The 17,285-nt window shown below is 41.4% G+C and overlaps 1 protein-coding gene across 1 annotated transcript in view; it reads right to left on the bottom strand.

Annotated features, from left to right (window-relative positions):
- Positions 1 to 4,895: 4,895 nt before the first annotated feature.
- The window catches only part of LOC141084895 (free fatty acid receptor 2-like), an 89,202-nt gene continuing 76,812 nt past the window's right edge, over positions 4,896 to 17,285 (bottom strand). The window contains exon 2 of the mRNA XM_073569849.1: positions 4,896 to 6,664. Within this exon, the coding sequence (XP_073425950.1) occupies positions 5,689 to 6,648 (960 nt within the window). The 5' untranslated portion in view covers positions 6,649 to 6,664 and the 3' untranslated portion in view covers positions 4,896 to 5,688. The remainder of the gene's footprint in view (positions 6,665 to 17,285) is intronic.

Here is a 17,285-nt window from a genome sequence, read left to right as displayed (position 1 = left end):
GAGGAATGGGCCAACATACCAACAACAGTGTGTGGCAACCTTGTGAAGACTTACAGAAAACGTTTGACCTCTGTCATTGCCAACAAAGGATATATCACAAAGTATTGAGATGAAATTTTGTTTCTGACCAAATACTTATTTTCCACCATAATATGCAAATAAAATGAAAAAAAACAGACAATGTGATTTTCTGGATTTTTTTTTCTCAGTTTGTCTCCCATAGTTGAGGTCTACCTATGATGTAAATTACAGACGCCTCTCATCTTTTTAAGTGGTGGAACTTGCACTATTGCAGACTGACTAAATACTTTTTTGCCCCACTGTATATTGCTAATGTAGTTTTGTATTTACTATTTTATGCACTTCAAGTTGTGCCAATATTGCAATAAAGGCATTTTATTATTGAATATTGTGTTCCTGTTACTTTTTATTTTATTTATACAGCAACATATATATTTTAATATATATATATATATATATATATATATATATATATATATATATATATATATATATATAGCAAAATATTTTTTAATTATTTTTAATTATTTGTCTCTCCCTGCGGGATTTCATTCCACCCATCTGTGAGTCAATTTTGATTTTTTAAAATAGGTAGACTTGAATGGAAGTGTAAACGCAGCAGAATCTGCTGCGGATCCGCAGGGCCAGATCCGCTGCGGATCCGCAGCAGAATCCGCAGCGTGTGCACATACCCTTAGCTGCAATGCTCTTTATGCCCTGACACCATTCTATCATAGTTGTGATGCTCTTTGTGTTCTGACACCATTCTATCATAGCTGCGATGCTCTGTGTCCTGACACCTTTCTATAATAGCTGTGATGCTCTGCATGTCCTGATACCTTTCTAACAATTTTGCGATGCTCTGTGTGTCCTGACACCTTTCTATCATAGCTGCGATGCTCTTTGTGTTCTGATACCTTTCTATCATAGCTGTGATGTTTTGCAAGTCCTTATTCTTTTCTATCATAGCTGTGATACTCTGCGTCTCCTGACACCTTTCTATCCTAACTGTGATGCTCTGCGTGTTCTGGGACCTTTCTATCCTAGCTGTGATGCTCTGCATGTTCTGAGACATTTCTATCTTAGCTGCGATGTTCTTTATGTCCTGACACCTTTCTATCATAGCTGCATTGCTATGCTTGTCCTGACACTTTTCTGTCATAGCAGTGATGCTCTGCGTGTCCTGACACCTTTCTATCATAGCTGTGATGCTTTGCGTGTCCTAACACCTTTCTATCATAGCTGAGATGCTCTGCATTTCCTGATCCTTATCTGTTATCGCTGCAATGCTCTCTGTGTCCTGACTCCTTTCTATCATAGCTGCGATGCTCTGCATGTCCTGACATCTTTCTAACATTTTTGCGATGCTCTGTGTGTCCTGACACCTTTCTATCATAGCTGTGATGCTTTGCGTGTCCTAACACCTTTCTATCATAGCTGAGATGCTCTGCATTTCCTGATCCTTATCTATTATAGCTGCAATGCTCTCTGTGTCCTGACTTCTTTCTATCATAGCTGCGATGCTCTGCATGTCCTGACATCTTTCTAACATTTTTGCGATGCTCTGTGTGTCCTGACACCTTTCTATCATAGCTGCATTGTTCTGCATGTCCTGACACTTTTCTGTCATAGCAGTGATGCTCTGCGTGTCCTGACACCTTTCTATCATAGCTGTGATGCTTTGCGTGTCCTAACACCTTTCTATCATAGCTGAGATGCTCTGCATTTTCTGATCCTTATCTATTATAGCTGCAATGCTCTCTGTGTCCTGACTTCTTTCTATCATAGCTGCGCTGCTCTGCATGTCCTGACATCTTTCTAACATTTTTGCGATGCTCTGTGTGTCCTGACACCTTTCTATCATAGCTGCATTGTTCTGCATGTCCTGACACTTTTCTGTCATAGCAGTGATGCTCTGCGTGTCCTAACTCCTTTCTATCATAGCAGTGATGCTCTGTGTGTCATGAAGCTTTTCTATCATAGCTGCGATGCTTTGTGTGTCCTGACACCTTTTTATCATAGCTGCAATGCTCTGCGTGTCCTGACCCCTTTCTATCATAGCTGCGATGCTCTGTGTGTCCTGACCCCTTTCTATCATAGCTGCGATACTCTGTGTCCTGAGCCCTTTCTATCATACCTGCAATGCTGTGTCCTGACACCTTTCTATCATAGCTGCGATGCTCTGCGTGTCCTGACACCTTTCTATCATAGCTGTAATGTTCTGTGTGTCTTGACCCCTATCATAGCTGCAATGCTGTCCGTGTCCTGACTTCTTTCTATCATAGCTGCGATGCTCTGTGTGTCCTGAAACCTTTCTATAATACATGCAATGCAGCGATAGCTGCGATGTTCTGTGTGTCCTAACAGCTTTCTAGCCTTGCTGCAAAGCTCTGTGTGTCCTGACACCTTTCTGTCATAGCTGCAAAGCTCTGTGTGTCTTGCCCCCTATCTATCATAGCTGCGATGCTCTCCGTATCCTGACTTTTCTGTAGCATAGCTGCGATGCTCTGCATGTCCTGACTTCTTTCTATCATACCTGCGATGCTCTACCATCTTTCTGTTAATGTGACATACAAGGGTGATGCAAGGACATGGAATAACTGGCGATCATTTGATTTTCGGGGGAAATGTTCCCTAGCGTTCCGCTTTCCATGAATCACCGGGGCTGCTGCTCTCTGGTTGCTGATGTGCACAGTGAAATCTAATTTGCCGTCTCTGTTTTTGATGTTACAAATTCAGCGAGGCGGCCGACATTTCGAAGAATTTCCTCCATTACTTGCTAAGGTCACATTAAAAGGCAATAAGAGACAGGAGAAGAAGCAATGTTTCTGGATTTGGACAGTAACGTAATACATTTTTGCTTCACCTGTTGTGCCGGAAAACAAAAAAGGTCAAAAAGACAGATGTCGGATACTTAGTACTGCACATGGGAGCGGCCGTACTGCCTGGAGCGCCACCCTGCTGACACAACACCCCCCATGTAATACAACAGCAATGGAGTGTTACTTGTCTGCTATTCATTACTTTTCTAACTGACCATAAACTATAATAATAGTGTTCACACTGACCACTAGAGTGCACACAATACACAGTCTCTGTTTGACAGATCAGTTTTCAGCTGTGCAGCTGTACACACTGAATGATAGTGGGTGGGATTATAACTAGGTCTACTGTGTTAGAGACTAGATAGGCAAGATAACATCACTAATAATAATGGAGACAGAATGTAAATACTCCAGTCTATTTTACTGCTAAAGACTAGACAGGCAAAAGAAAAACACTAAGAACACGAGAAGGCAGACAGAATACCAAATACTTCAATCTTTTGTACTGCTAGAGACTAGATAGTAAAATAAATCCTCTAACCATAGCTGAAGGTAAACAAAATACTACTAGTCCACTCTCTTGTATTGATGGAGACTAGATTGGCAAAATAACACCACTAAGAATTGTAGAAGGGAGACTAAGAACAAATATTCTGCTCTATCATAACTGCTATAGACTGGATAGGCAAGATAACACTACTGAAAATACCAGAAGGCAGACAGCATACCAAATACTTTGTCTTTTGTACTGCTGGAGACTAGATAGGCAAGATAATACCTCTAACTATAGTAGAAGGTAGACATAATACTAATACTCCACTATCTTGCATTGATGGAGACTAGATTGGCAAAATAGCACCACTAAGAATTGTCAAAGGGATACTAAGTACAAAAATTCTACTCTATCATAACTGTTGGAGACTAGATAGGCAAGACAACAACACTACAAATACCAAAAGGCAGACAGCGTACCAAATACTCAAAGTCTTTTTTTACAGCTGGAGACTGGATAGACAAGATAACACCACTAACATCTGCAGAAAGCAGACATAATACAAAAAATCCACTCTACTGTAATTGATAGAGACTATGTAGGCAAGATAACACCACTAAAAATACCAGAAGGCAGACAGCATACCAAATGCTCCAAGTCTTTTGTACAGCCGGAGACTGGATAGGCAAGATAACACCTCTAACAGCAGAAGGAAGACAGAATACAAACATTCTTCAATCTTGTACTGCTGGAGACTGGATAGGCAAGATAACACCACTAAGAATTTCACAAGGCATATACCGATGCAAATACTCCACTCACTTGTACTACTGTAGACAATAGTGGTAAGATAAACATTAACTATTAAAGAACTGAGCCTGAGTACAAAGATTCCACTCTATGGTAACTGCTAAAGACTAGATAGGCAAGATAACACAACTATTCATAGGATAAAGACTGCATGCAAACACTCCAATCTATTGTACATTTGGAGACTAGATAGGCAAGATAGCACCAATAAGCATAGCAGGAGGCAGATAGAATACAAATGCTTCATTCTCTTGGAGGGAGGCAGTATATAAAACACTTTCTTTCCTTATGATAGAGGCAGGCTTGGACTGGCCCACAGAAGCACATGAGAATTCTCTGGTGGGCCACCACCCTCTTATATGAGCAGTACTTGGCACTATATGCTTGAATCACTATGTACAGACGTAGGCAGCATCTTATTCACTTTACAATCTGCCCAGTTCATTGTTATATACATTTGTGATTGAGGATAATGTTACATTTACATGTAGCTGAAAAGTGGGGCCCTGGAGTTGGTTACTGGTGGGCCCTTGGTACCCCCGTCCGACACTCAGAGGCACAGAATATTTTAACTCTCACTGTTGCTGCCCACAAATCTTCCCATTTTGGGCCCATGTAAATAAACTCTACCACTTTAGAGACCACTTTTATGGGTAATCTGAAAAATTAGATGCTTGAGGAGCTGTCTAGAGGGAAACTGCTGTTTGAAGCTTCCTGTTTGGTAGGCATAGAGGAGAAGGTGACAATTACAGAAGCACAATTCTTTACTGATTTATTACACATAATATAATCTCACAGTGGAACAAATGTCCTAGATATGGTAATGGAATATATCATGGGTTCTGGTACCGTGGTCTAGCCAATTGCCAAAACCATGACCCGATTTGGGAATTTTAGAATGTTTAGAATATAAATTATATTAGTCTGATCTTCTCCGATTAAACTTTTGTTCATTCCCTTAATCAGGTCATTATTGACATTAAAGAAGACTGTGCTATGGTGTAAGGTAGATAAATGCAGGGGCTATCTGGTGACTTGCGGCCACGCAATATTAGGATTGCAGATGTGAATACGGTCATACGGAAAACGAGGAAGATTTCTGCCAATGTTTGCTGGTAGAAGTAGCAATGTGCTGGTTACAATGTGACCATATTTACGCTCACTGGTTACAAAATATTAGCGGGACTACATGTCGCTAGGTAGCCCTAGCCTAAAGGTCTTAGGAAATTCCAAGGATAATCATAATAGAGGCATCTCATGTGACTTCAATGAAGACCACCTCATGTTGACACCATCTCCATCTCTCTCTTCCTTTTTGGTCCCCTTGATGGAGTGGGGATAAATTGATAGATGAAAATATGGTCTAGGTCCTCCTGTTCAGGATAGGACATGTTTTATTAGCAGATTCCATCTTCTCTATGAAGACCCATGGCAAAACCCAATGTAAACATCACCCCTTACCAAAACATTCCTCTCCGAAGGTCAACACTACAACACAACAATACTGGAATGTGCAACTCAAATAAATAAGAAACATTGTCAGTCCTTAAAGCTGTCCGAAGCCTGTGTAGGAGCCAGTTTTATGCTTTGCTTGTCCATTATCCTATGTAGAGCTGGACTGGAATGGCAAATGTGTAGCCTCATCAAGCAGCTTTTGCAAGAGTGCTGGACGGCTGTGGAGGAGAAGTAGAAGATGACCGGGTCTAGACTCGCGTTGAACGTACTTAAGAGTAAAGCCTTTTCCCTCCACTTTAAGTTCTTCTTCTTTACAAATCCAACCAAGTGAGAGACATTGTAAGGGGCAAAACATATTGCAAAAACACCGAGAGTGGTAAGTACCAAACCAATGGCTCTCTGCTTCTTGTCCTTGTGGATGTGCGGAGAAGATATAAGGATCCTGATGAAGCTTCCATAGCAGAAACAGGTTACAAAGAAGGGGAGGCAGAACAGGAGGAGACCCAGCTCTAGACGAAAAGGTAGAAGAACTTCCAACTGCTTCTCAGTGAAGTTATCGTAGCAAACAAACCGATCACTGCTGATGTTGGAAGCTTGGTGGTACTCGGTCACATAGACAATACTACAATGGGCAAACGAGCAGACCCATAGGAAGCTGCTAATTGCCACGGCGTAGCTTGGCTTACGGTACAGTTTGTACTTGAGAGGGAAGGCCACTCCGAGGTACCTCTCCACGCTGACCGCAGTGAGGAACAATGTGCTGGAGTAGATGGTGCTAAAGTAAAAGAGACCACTGAGTGGACAGAGGAACGATGGCATTGACCATTGACCATGGAAGACCTCCGTAACTTTGAACGGGAGGAATGTCAGGAACGATAGGTCAGATATAGTCAAGTTGAAAAGTAGAATGGCATTGGGGGTGGCTTTGATGCGTAGCTTCCTAATGAATGCGTGAAGGGCGAGGAGATTGGCAGGAAATCCCGTGATGATCGTTATAATGTATATCGCCAAGTATAAGTATCTTTCTTCTGCTGCTGGTGCCATGGTGACTTCATAATCTCTAGGAAGTGAAATTAGAGGAGAATTAATTAGAGACTTTCAAAAAGGAACAGATCTACAAGGATCAATAAAAGTCATTATGAAGATGAGAGCTATAGGTGACTATATCCCTGTTTTGGCAGTGATTCCAAGGAAACCTCCTGGTTATCCATTGGTGGCCTACCTTCTAGATGACCTGTCACCTTAGATATTTGTTGGCTCAACACTCATTGGGCTGGATGTGATTTCCTCCAATCACCCATATACATGTCTTCTTGGCTTGGCCAAGCATTAATATGTTTTCAATGGAAAGAAGGGAATCCAACATGCCATATACTTTTCTTTCCCCAACATCTCAAGTCCAGAAAAGTCAAGACACTTGAATACACTTTAAATGGTTAGAATTAGTAGTATGGCACTGTTATATTTGAGAAAAAAAAGAACTAGACCAAGAATTGTGCAGAACTGTCCTACATGTTGGGTGAACAAGTGGTGGCCTTCCTGTTCTCGGCCAGAAGAACATGTATAATTGCTCAAAGCACAAGTTCCTTATTGATATAAAAGTGATAACATGTGAATGAGATCTCTGCAAAACCTATTTTAGGATTTTATGGTTTCCTTCCTTGGATAAACAAATCCTTTTCACAGGGAAACCACTCGAGTGGAGGAGGAAACTAGAATGACGTAGTTAGCCAATGAGCCAATAATGGACTCTAGACCATGGATGGTTGCATTGACCACATCGACTCTACCCATACATTCTTCTGATAGATCCAGACTTTTATTTGTACAAATATGGCAACAGTACAGACGTGTGCTCAATACGCTGCATGGATAGAGTTGAAGTGTGGTAATCTCACTTATTTTTACTGTAAAATGTTTTTTCCACCCAAAAAAGTGCATGTAAAATATGCATTAAAAATGCAACATGTGAACATTGTTTGTACAAAAATGACAAGTTTTCAAGTGGAAACAGCTTCAGGAAACGCTCCTTCTTTGGGGAGCTTTTGGAGGACTTTTCCATTTCCTGAAGCAGTTTTGCAAAAGTAATTTTCCAAAGTACAGTATCTTTACAGTCTTTTGAGTGGACAGTGAACAGTTTGGAACTGATTCCGTCAGAAGCCACTTCAGAGAAGTAACATGCAGAAATAATCACTCAACAGAATGAACATATGGACAACAACAGAAATTAATAGGAAGAATTTTTCCACCGCCTTAAAAGTGATTTTTCAGGAATTTTTTTGAAGCAGACTCTCTCCAAAAAACTCCACAAAAACACTTGGGAAAACTCGTTCCAATCCATTTGTATGGGAAATTCACTTTACTGTTCATATGATGAGATTTTGAGTATCTTTGTTTTTGTCCTGATGAGGTTTTGAAAATTATTTGTTGGGAAAAAGACAGGACATGTCACTTCTTTAAGGCCGATCTTGAAGGAAACTGCTCCAAAATAGGCACTGTTCAATCGAAAGGCTGCAAAGAACACTTCAGTGAAAAAATTCTAACAAAGCAGCTTCAGAAAGCAAAAAAAATTGTCCAAAAAGTCTCCAAGGGTATTTTCACATGCTGTGTTTTTGGAGAAAAAACTCAGAAAAGTTTTTGAGGAGTTTTGAGGTTTGAAGAGTTTTGCTCAGTTTCTGCTCCAAAAACTTCTCGAAAAACAATGTGTGACCAAAAAAAGAAAAGTTTTCTAGCATCTCTACCTGCACATTTATATGTTTGCTCTCCCTATATTCCCAGTTACTGTAAAATTTCTACATTTTAGCAATTTTCGGCTGTCCTTGCTATGGCACCTATGTTCTCACCAGAGGAAATATAATGTCATGCTCCACCCATAATTTTATTTACATTTCTTTATGTCTCAGCTGGGAGGTGTGTTAAAGTCACGTGATGGCTTCACTCAGACACAGGATTTTATTACAGAGGTCATCTCACTTGCCAAACATATGAAAGATATATATTTTGTGTGAATTCCGCTGTTTTCCTGAATCCGGCGTTGTTTTTCTTGTCTTCCTGCGCCTCTCCATTCCTGAGATATTGCCTTTAGGTTTCCTGTATATAAATGGGTGTAGTCCTCAAGAAAACACCCACAAGGAACCATGGATGGCCACACCCTATTGGTTGGAAAAACTACATTTATATAAAGAGAAGAGGCAATATCTCAGGAATGGAGAGGCACAGGAACAAAAGAAAAACATTGCTGGATTCAGAAGAGCAGCGCCCTTTACACCAAGTTAAACAATTTTTTTTTTATAGACGTTTCAAATCCTGTTTAACAAAAAGTGGTTAGAAATGAGGCATTTTGGGATATATCCACTTTGATCAATAAATTAGTGGTGGAAGGGGAACCACGGTAACATAATGCAAGTGAAGATTATTTCAGAATTTTAAAAAGTAATTTATCCCCCATAATCAGTCATCAAACATGGCGGTGACACCATATAATCAGATCCGGACCTCCGATCCATCATGCAAGACTAATGACAGAAGTTATAATAACAGTGACAGTTACAAAGTATCGAATCGTCTGCTGTAAACATTCCGTCTCATGCAATAGAACCCGACATCCCGAGTGTTCCGCTGATTTGATTTGCTTAAGTGCTGTAATGTTCTTGCTGCCATGGTGCCAGGGGAATATCAGAGCCAAACACAGACATCAATCATCGCCAGCTCGCCGATACATTGTTTCTCCTCATAGTAGGTGGACGTACATATATACACTGACCAGTATTAATATTGGAGATTTCAGCTTTAACCCCTTCACTACCAAGGGTGGTTTGCACGTTAGCTCCCGGGCCAATTTTTACAATTCTGACCACTGTCCCTTTATGAGGTCATAACTCTGGAACGCTTCCATGGATCCCAGTGATTCTAACATTGTTTTCTCGTGACATATTGTACTTCATGTTAGTGGTAAAATTTCATTCATATAACTTGCGTTTATTTGTGAAAAAAATGGAAATTTGGCAAAAATTTTGAAAATTTTGCAATTTTCCAACTTTGAATTTTTATGCTCTTAAATCACAGAGATACGGCACACAAAAAACTTAATAGATAACATTAGGAAGTTATAAGTTTAAAAGTTGACGAGCGATTTCTCATTTTTACAACACCATTTTATTTTTAGGGACCACATCACATTTGAAGTCACTTTGAGGGGTCTATGTGATAGAAAATACCCAAAAGTGACACCATTCTAAAAACTGCACCCCTCAAGGTGCTCAGAACCACATTCAAGAAGTTTATTAACCCTTCAGGTGCTTCACAGGAATTTTTTGAATGTTTAAAAAAAAAATGAACATTTAACTTTTTTCACAAAAAAAATTACTCCAGGTCCAATTTTTTTTATTTTACCAAGGGTAACAGGAGAAATTGGACTGCAAAAGTTATTATGCAATTTGTCCTGAGTACGCTGATACCTGATATGTGGGGGGGAACCACTGTTTGGGCGCATGGCAGAGCTCGGAAGGGAAGGAGCGCCGTTTGACTTTTTCACTGCAAAATTGGCTGGAATTCAGATTGGACGCCATGCCACATTTGGAGAGCCCCTGATGTGCCTAAACAGTGGAAACCCCCCACATGTGACCCCATTTTGGAAACTAGACACCCAAAGGAACTTATCTAGATATGTGGTGGGCACTTTGAACTCCCAAGGGCTTCACAGAAGTTTATAACGTAGAGCCGTACAATTAAAAAAAATCATATTTTTTCCACAAAAATGATCTTTTTACCCCCCAATTTTTATTTTCCCAAGAGTAACAGGCCCCTAAAAGTTATTGTGCAATTTGTCCTGAGTATGTTGATACCCCATATAAGGGGGTAAACCACTATTTAGGCATGTGGCAGAGCTAGAAAGGGAAGTAGCGCCATTTAACTTTTTTGGCTGGAATTGAGATAGGACGCCATGTCGCGTTTGGAAAGCCCCTGATGTACCAAAACAGTGGAAATCCCCCAATTCTAACTCCAAACCTAACCCTAGCCCTAACCCTAGCTCTGACCTTAACCCTAACACTAGCCCTAATGGGAAAATGGAAATAAATAAAACATTTTTTTTATTATTTTTCCCTAACTAAGGGGGTGATAACGGGGGGTTTGATTTACTATTTATGGCGGTTTTTGTTTTTGGCAGCTGTCACACGCTAAAAGACGCTTTTTATCGTAAAAATAGTTTATGCATCACCATTTTGAGAGCTATAATTTTTCCATATTTTGACCCACCGAGTCCTGTGAGGTCTTATTTTTTGCGGAACGAGTTGACGTTTTTATTGGCACCATTTTCGGGCACGTGACATTTTTTGATCGCTTTTATTCCGATTTTTGGGACGCAGAATGAACAAAAACCAGTGTTTCATGAATTTCTTTTGGGGGGTGCGTTTACACCATTCCGCGTGCGGTAAAATTGATAAAGCGGCTTTATTCTTCGGGTCAGTACGGTTACAGCGATACCTCATTTATGTCATTTTTTATGTTGTGGCGGTTTTATGCAATGAAAACAATTTCTATATAAAAAAATAATTATTTTTGCATCACTTTATTCTGCAAGCTATAACTTTTTTATTTTTTTGCTGATGACGCTGTGTTGTGGCTCGTTTTTTGCGGGACAAGATGACATTTTCAGCGGTACAATGGATATTTATATGCATCTTTTTGATCGCGTGTTATTGCACTTTTTGCTCGGCAGTATGATAATAAATCATTATTTTTTGCTTAGCTTTTTATTTTTATTTTTTAAGGGGTTCGCTAAAGGGGTTAACTAATGGGACAATTTTATAGGGTGGGTCATTACGGACGCGGCGATACCAAATATGTGTACTTTTATTGTTTTTTTATTTTCAAAAAATGAATTTATTAGGGAATTTTTTTTTTTTAATTATTTTTACACTTTTTTTTAACTTTATTATAATGTCCCAGGTGGGACATCACTGTCCTGTGACAGATCGCTAATCTGTCACATCACAGATCGAATATGAGCTGCCGGCACCGCCATCAGGGGCTTATCTACAGCATTCTGTAATGCTGTAGATAAGCCCCCAATGTAACCTAAAAGATAAGAAAAAAGAGTTAGATTATACTCACCGGGCGGTCCGGTCTTGGTCCGATGGGTGTTGCGGTCCGACGCTTCCCATCTTCTAATGGTGACGTCCTCTTCTTTCCTTCCTGTCGTGGCTCCGGCGCACTGCTCTGCCGTACCTCTCCCGAAGCCGGCACACTGCAGGACTCTGCTCTGCCCTCAACATGGTAGAGCAGTGTGCCTGTGCCAGAGCCATGACAGGAAGGAAAGAAGAGGACGGCATCGTATGAAGATGGGAGGCGCCGGACTGGACCACGACACCCATTGGACCGGACCACCCCCCTCAGTGAGTATAATCTAACTCGTTTTTCTTATCTTTCAGGTTACATCGGGGGCTTATCTACAGCATTACAGAATGCTGTAGATAAGCCCCTGATGGCTGTGTCGGCAGCTCATATTCGAAAAAAAAGGGTGACAGATTCCCTTTAAACAGTTAATTTTTTTTCGTACTTGTGCATGCAATTGGGGTTTGCAACTGGGTTTCATTAAAAAATTTTGCACCATTTTTGGCTATTTTTAGATTCTATCTTCCTCTGTCTATTGCTGGCTGCAGAATGAGTTAACTGTGAATCAGTCAGTCAGCCCTCTGTGAAAGTCTGATGGGAACATTTTTTACTCTTTTCTGTCTTTTTCTGAGCTCTTCTCAGCTCATTCATGACTACAGACCACATCTGAAGGAAAAAAAGAGCCTGTAAAAGACAAATGGTGCAAAATGTTTAATGAAACCCAATTGGCAACATTTTTTTAGACCCAAATTCATGCATTTAAGTAAAAAAAAGTTCCCAAAGGTGGACATCCCCTTTAAGACGTGAAGGTTTGGGCACCTAATTCTGGTATGCACAGTGAAGCAGAGCAGGATCTGACCATGTATGAGTGTATCTCGTGCTGCGCCTTCATAGCTAGCGATCCTGGTCTCAGCTGTACTCACAATGGATGTGTGTAAACATGATGGAGTCTCCGGAGAGTCATCTAAAGATCTCTTAGTGGCTCTCAGTGGAAACGTTTCTTCCTCTGTTCCGTTCTTTGTTTTCAGGACACTTGATTAAACAATGGGAGTGTATCTCTCTTTATTACCTTAATGGTGGCCCTTTATTGTATTTAGGGGTGCCCACGTTTTCTGCTTTTGGGGGAGGAGAAGCGGAATCCAATCTTAAACTTATCGTTAAAGAAAAAGTTCTGATACTTTGTGGACTTTGATGACCGATTCATCAAGCATTTTTTTTCTGCTTGAAATGTCAAATACATAGTTAAACAAAACGTTTGGCCAACTTTTCAAAATTTTTGAAAAGTGAGGGTGGGGGACGTGACCAAGCACACCCGACAAATTCATCATAATTTATGGCCAAGAAGTGGTGTAAAATAGTACAGAAACATCCTCCAAAAGATGCGATAGTAGACACAAGCAAGTTTTGGACCCCCACCAACAGCTGACACATTGTTGCAAACTCTCCAGACTAGAGAGAAATTATGTAAATATCTGGAAGACACTGGATATAAGTGTAACAAACACTCAGCTGTGAGAAGTATCAGAAGTATCAGGTCTGCAATAGTTCTCAGGAATCCAGGAATCATAAAAGCAGCAACTCAGCTGTGCTACATCTATATAGTACATAGCATAAGGAATATCAATGTGTTTTAAATGATGGGATCATAGACGAAGTAGAAATGGCAAGGAGAAAACAAATGACCCTAAATTGACAAATCTAAGCGAGGCCCATTAAAAAGAGGAAATGAGGCAGTTGAGCTTCCATCGCTCTGACAGGAGATGATCTATGGTGACATTTCTGTGGACACTTGAGATCAGTAAATCCAAATATGAAGTGATTTATATAGAGAGAAGAAAGAAAACTCAAGTTTCCCAGCAGTCAAGTCTTCCCAACCATAATATGGTAAGAATATAAATAAATAGGACTTGGTTAAAAGTATGTGAACCCTCCTACTGGCTCCCAATAGTCTCTGGACATTTCTGCAGCAGATCATGTGATGTCCACTCAAAGTGACTGTTGCAGCCATAACCTGCTTTAGTCAGTGATTGGCTGCAGTGGGCACAAGTGTAGATGGCACATGATCAGCTAATGAGGGACTAGAGAGCCTCAGAAATGGAATCTCCAGTGACTGGGAAGATGAATATGACATTCATGGCTGGACAATCCCTTTAACTATAACTCCAACATTCTATTGTGCTTATCATGCAATATCAGAAACCATTGACCCTAGAAATGAGGGTGTGATGACACCAAGTTTATTCTTAATTATGGCAGACAAATAATTCAGTAGGCTCAGGGACATGAGCATGAACATGGACTCTTGTTGCAGATTGCATTGATGTTTGTTGATTTGTTGAATGGCTACTGACTACCTATTGTTTCAGTCCCTGCAGCTTATTGCTCTGCTATCCTTGAGGGAAAAAATTGCAGGGTAATTGAACAATTCATGTTTGTTAATTTGGTGAATACCTGCTGACTACTTATTGTATTGGTCCATACAGCATATTCTGCTATCTTTGAGGGAAAAAGGAGCAGGTTAATTGAAGAATCAATGTTTGAAAATTTGTTGAATACCTGTTGACTAACTATTGTATCAGTCCATGCAGCTTATTGTTCTGCTATCCTTGAGTGACAATGGAGCAGGGCAGGTTAAATGAACAATCAATGTGCGTAAATTTGATGAATATCTGCTAAATATACTGAATATCTATTGTATCAGTCCATGCAGATTGTTGAGACCTCCTCCCACCTCTCCACAAACCTGGTATGAAGGACAGCTGTGGGTATAAAAAGGGACCTCTATCCTTCCGCAGAGAGACTCTAGAGGGCAGCAGCCAAGGCACCACTGCTTCAACCCGAGAAAGATAGATTTGCTCTGGTGCCCTTCACTGAACCCATGGAGACATTTGGAGAATCCAGGTAGGGGACAATTAGGTCACCTGGCCACATACCTCACTGTGCTCGATCATATTCCTTAGCTTGCCACTACCTCCTCCCTGTGGGTGCCTGCCAAAAACTGGGTGCTACTGGTTGGGTTAGTTGGCCCTGGAAGCCCCAAAGTTGCAGATGTTCTAATTCCCGGCAAGCCAGCAGAAGGGTTAAACTGTAATTTGCATCTTCTTATGTACTTTCTGAGACTGTACGATACGATAGTGAGTGTTGCTGATCCAAAGTATCATTCCATTGTGCTACTGTCACCCTGTGTTGTCTGAGTAGCATTCTGCCCATGGGAAAGGAGTATGAGCATTTAGTGGGATAAAACCTTGTCCATGCAGTTGGATCGCCCTGTGCCAGGGCCGTGGGGCACTCGGAGCCGGGCCCGGTGGATTTCAATGGGAGATGTCACGGTAGCTGCGACCCGGTCCGTGGCCCTGGGCGTCCATTGTAAAAGGGGGGTTAAGTGATGTTGGAATAAAGTTTGAGTGAATGATTCGTGACGCCACCTGTGGTGTTCGGCAATGAAGATGTTAAGCCGACGCTGCAGAGAGATCCTCTGGGACAGATGGTGTGGTGCAGCAATGATGGTGTAGGCTTCCACAGGTAGGGCTGTAGTCCCAGAGCAGAGCAGATGAAGAAGATAGGTGTTAAGGGAGAGAGTGTTGTGTCCGGCACCGAGATGTAGCAGTGCTGAGTGGGTTGGCACAGTGATAAGCAGAGGACACCAGGGCATGTAGTTCCAAAGCTTTACTCACAGTCTGCTGAGCATACAGGTGCCCGCCTCGGTGCCGTACCCTCCAGGTCAGGGGCTCAGCCAACTTCCAGGCAAGATGAAGAACTCCCGTCCAACACTCCGCCAACATATGTGCCTTTTCTGAACGTCTCCCTTTTGCACCTATAGTGAAGTACTCTCAGTACTGAGTTACACTGGAGTTCCTCCTGTCAGATGTTCCTATGAACTCTACTTGTACGGTAGACAGCTGTAGCCTGCTTCGGGGACTCCTTGCTACCAAGTCCCGGCTCACTATCGTTGCTGTTGTGCCCCCAAGTCTTTTGTGGGAATAAAGTGGTGACAACTTCTATTCCTCCGGTGTCTGCTGCAGGACCATTAGTATCCATACAACCTCGGGGACCGGACCCCGGCCATGCGCTGTGAACTTGGGAAGGGTTCTGCTCTAACCATAATCCTTAGTCCTCCTCTCCTTAAGTTCCATACTAATCCATCTTATGGAGAGAGTCAGGCTTTCCATCTATGTCTCTTTCCTGTGCCAGCGGACCCAGGTCACTGAGGTCGGCTGCAGCACTTCCTTCATCCATCCCACTCAGGGGATCTTCACTCTTCCACTGACTCTGTCAGACTGACCAAATCCTAAACTCTTCCCGCTCTTTTGGTGCCAACTAACTCCACCCGCCTCCCAGCACGCTTCGTGTTCCAAGCAGGGAGCCACCAAAGGGTGCTTTGAACACTATGTTGTGTGGGATTCAGGTGTTGGAGTGTGGTCAGGTGTCTCCACCTTACCTAAATGGTGGAGTACCACACCTCAGGAGGAGGTGCAGTACCTCTGTGGCGACTGAACCCTCAGGGGCGCCACACAGTCTTTCTAAAGACAGCCAGGCCAGCAGTTGAGAACAGGTACTGACCCTGTGTCCCCACCAAGGGTGAAGGCTCAAGTCTACCTGATGTAAGATCCAAAGGGACATCTGGTCACTGATACAAAACCCTATCAACATCTCAGAACCAGCAGGACAGTCCTAGATGTCAGGCTGCATGTGGATGCAATTTTAACACTGAATCAATGTGAACCTATCTTTAAAAAAAAAGTAATAATGGCCATACATATTAGCCCACAACTTTTTTACCACATGGTCACATTCTGTATCAAAATGTATAGCACATAATCCAGATCAACAAAAATCCGTAATAAAGGAGTGATTAAATTGTATTAGACAATAGACAATATTTTTTTCAAAATTTCAAAGACCAAATAAAGAAGTTAAAAAAGGTGCCTCATGTCAACAAGAGACGCAGTGGAAACAATGCAATTCAAATATAAATAGTAATTTCTTTGTAATAGGACGCTCAGGATAAAATATATACAGCATAAACTCACACATTGGAAAGAGACCTTAATGTTGTGCAAAAGAAAAAGCTATTAGCATACATATTGATCTATTTGGGTAGTGCCTCTTGAGTAAAGTATATGGGTCCACATGATCATTTGTAAAATCATTAAGGTGCTTAAGTGCATAAGTACATAAAGGTCCCTTGATTATACTGAGAGCATTTATGCATATACATGCCAGTATAACATATTGAGAGTTCCTACCATACAAATACAAGGTTGCAGAGTATATTTTTTACCTGGAATCAGAGCAAGTGCAGGACCGCGCTGTGCCTGACCACCCTACTCGACTACTACCTTAAATCATTGGTGAGTGAGTTACCATCCTTTATTAGGGATACTAATTCCGCTCTACGTAGATTGGACAATGAAAACCCCAAAAAGAGGAAAAAATCCTCCAAAAAATTCAGATACAAACCAGACAGGCCTAAATGCATCTGCACTAATACAGGGTGCAGCGGACCCAAGTAAAATGTCCGCTGCACAGGTGCATAAATACCAAATGAAACAGCCAGCCTACAATCA

Source organism: Dendrobates tinctorius, unplaced genomic scaffold (assembly GCF_039654945.1).
Source record: "Dendrobates tinctorius isolate UK_male_01 unplaced genomic scaffold, ASM3965494v1 ptg000028l, whole genome shotgun sequence".
Classification (NCBI taxonomy): Eukaryota; Metazoa; Chordata; class Amphibia; order Anura; family Dendrobatidae; genus Dendrobates; species Dendrobates tinctorius.
Note: the sequence above shows the minus strand (reverse complement) of the source record. Positions and strands in the feature narration are given on the sequence as shown.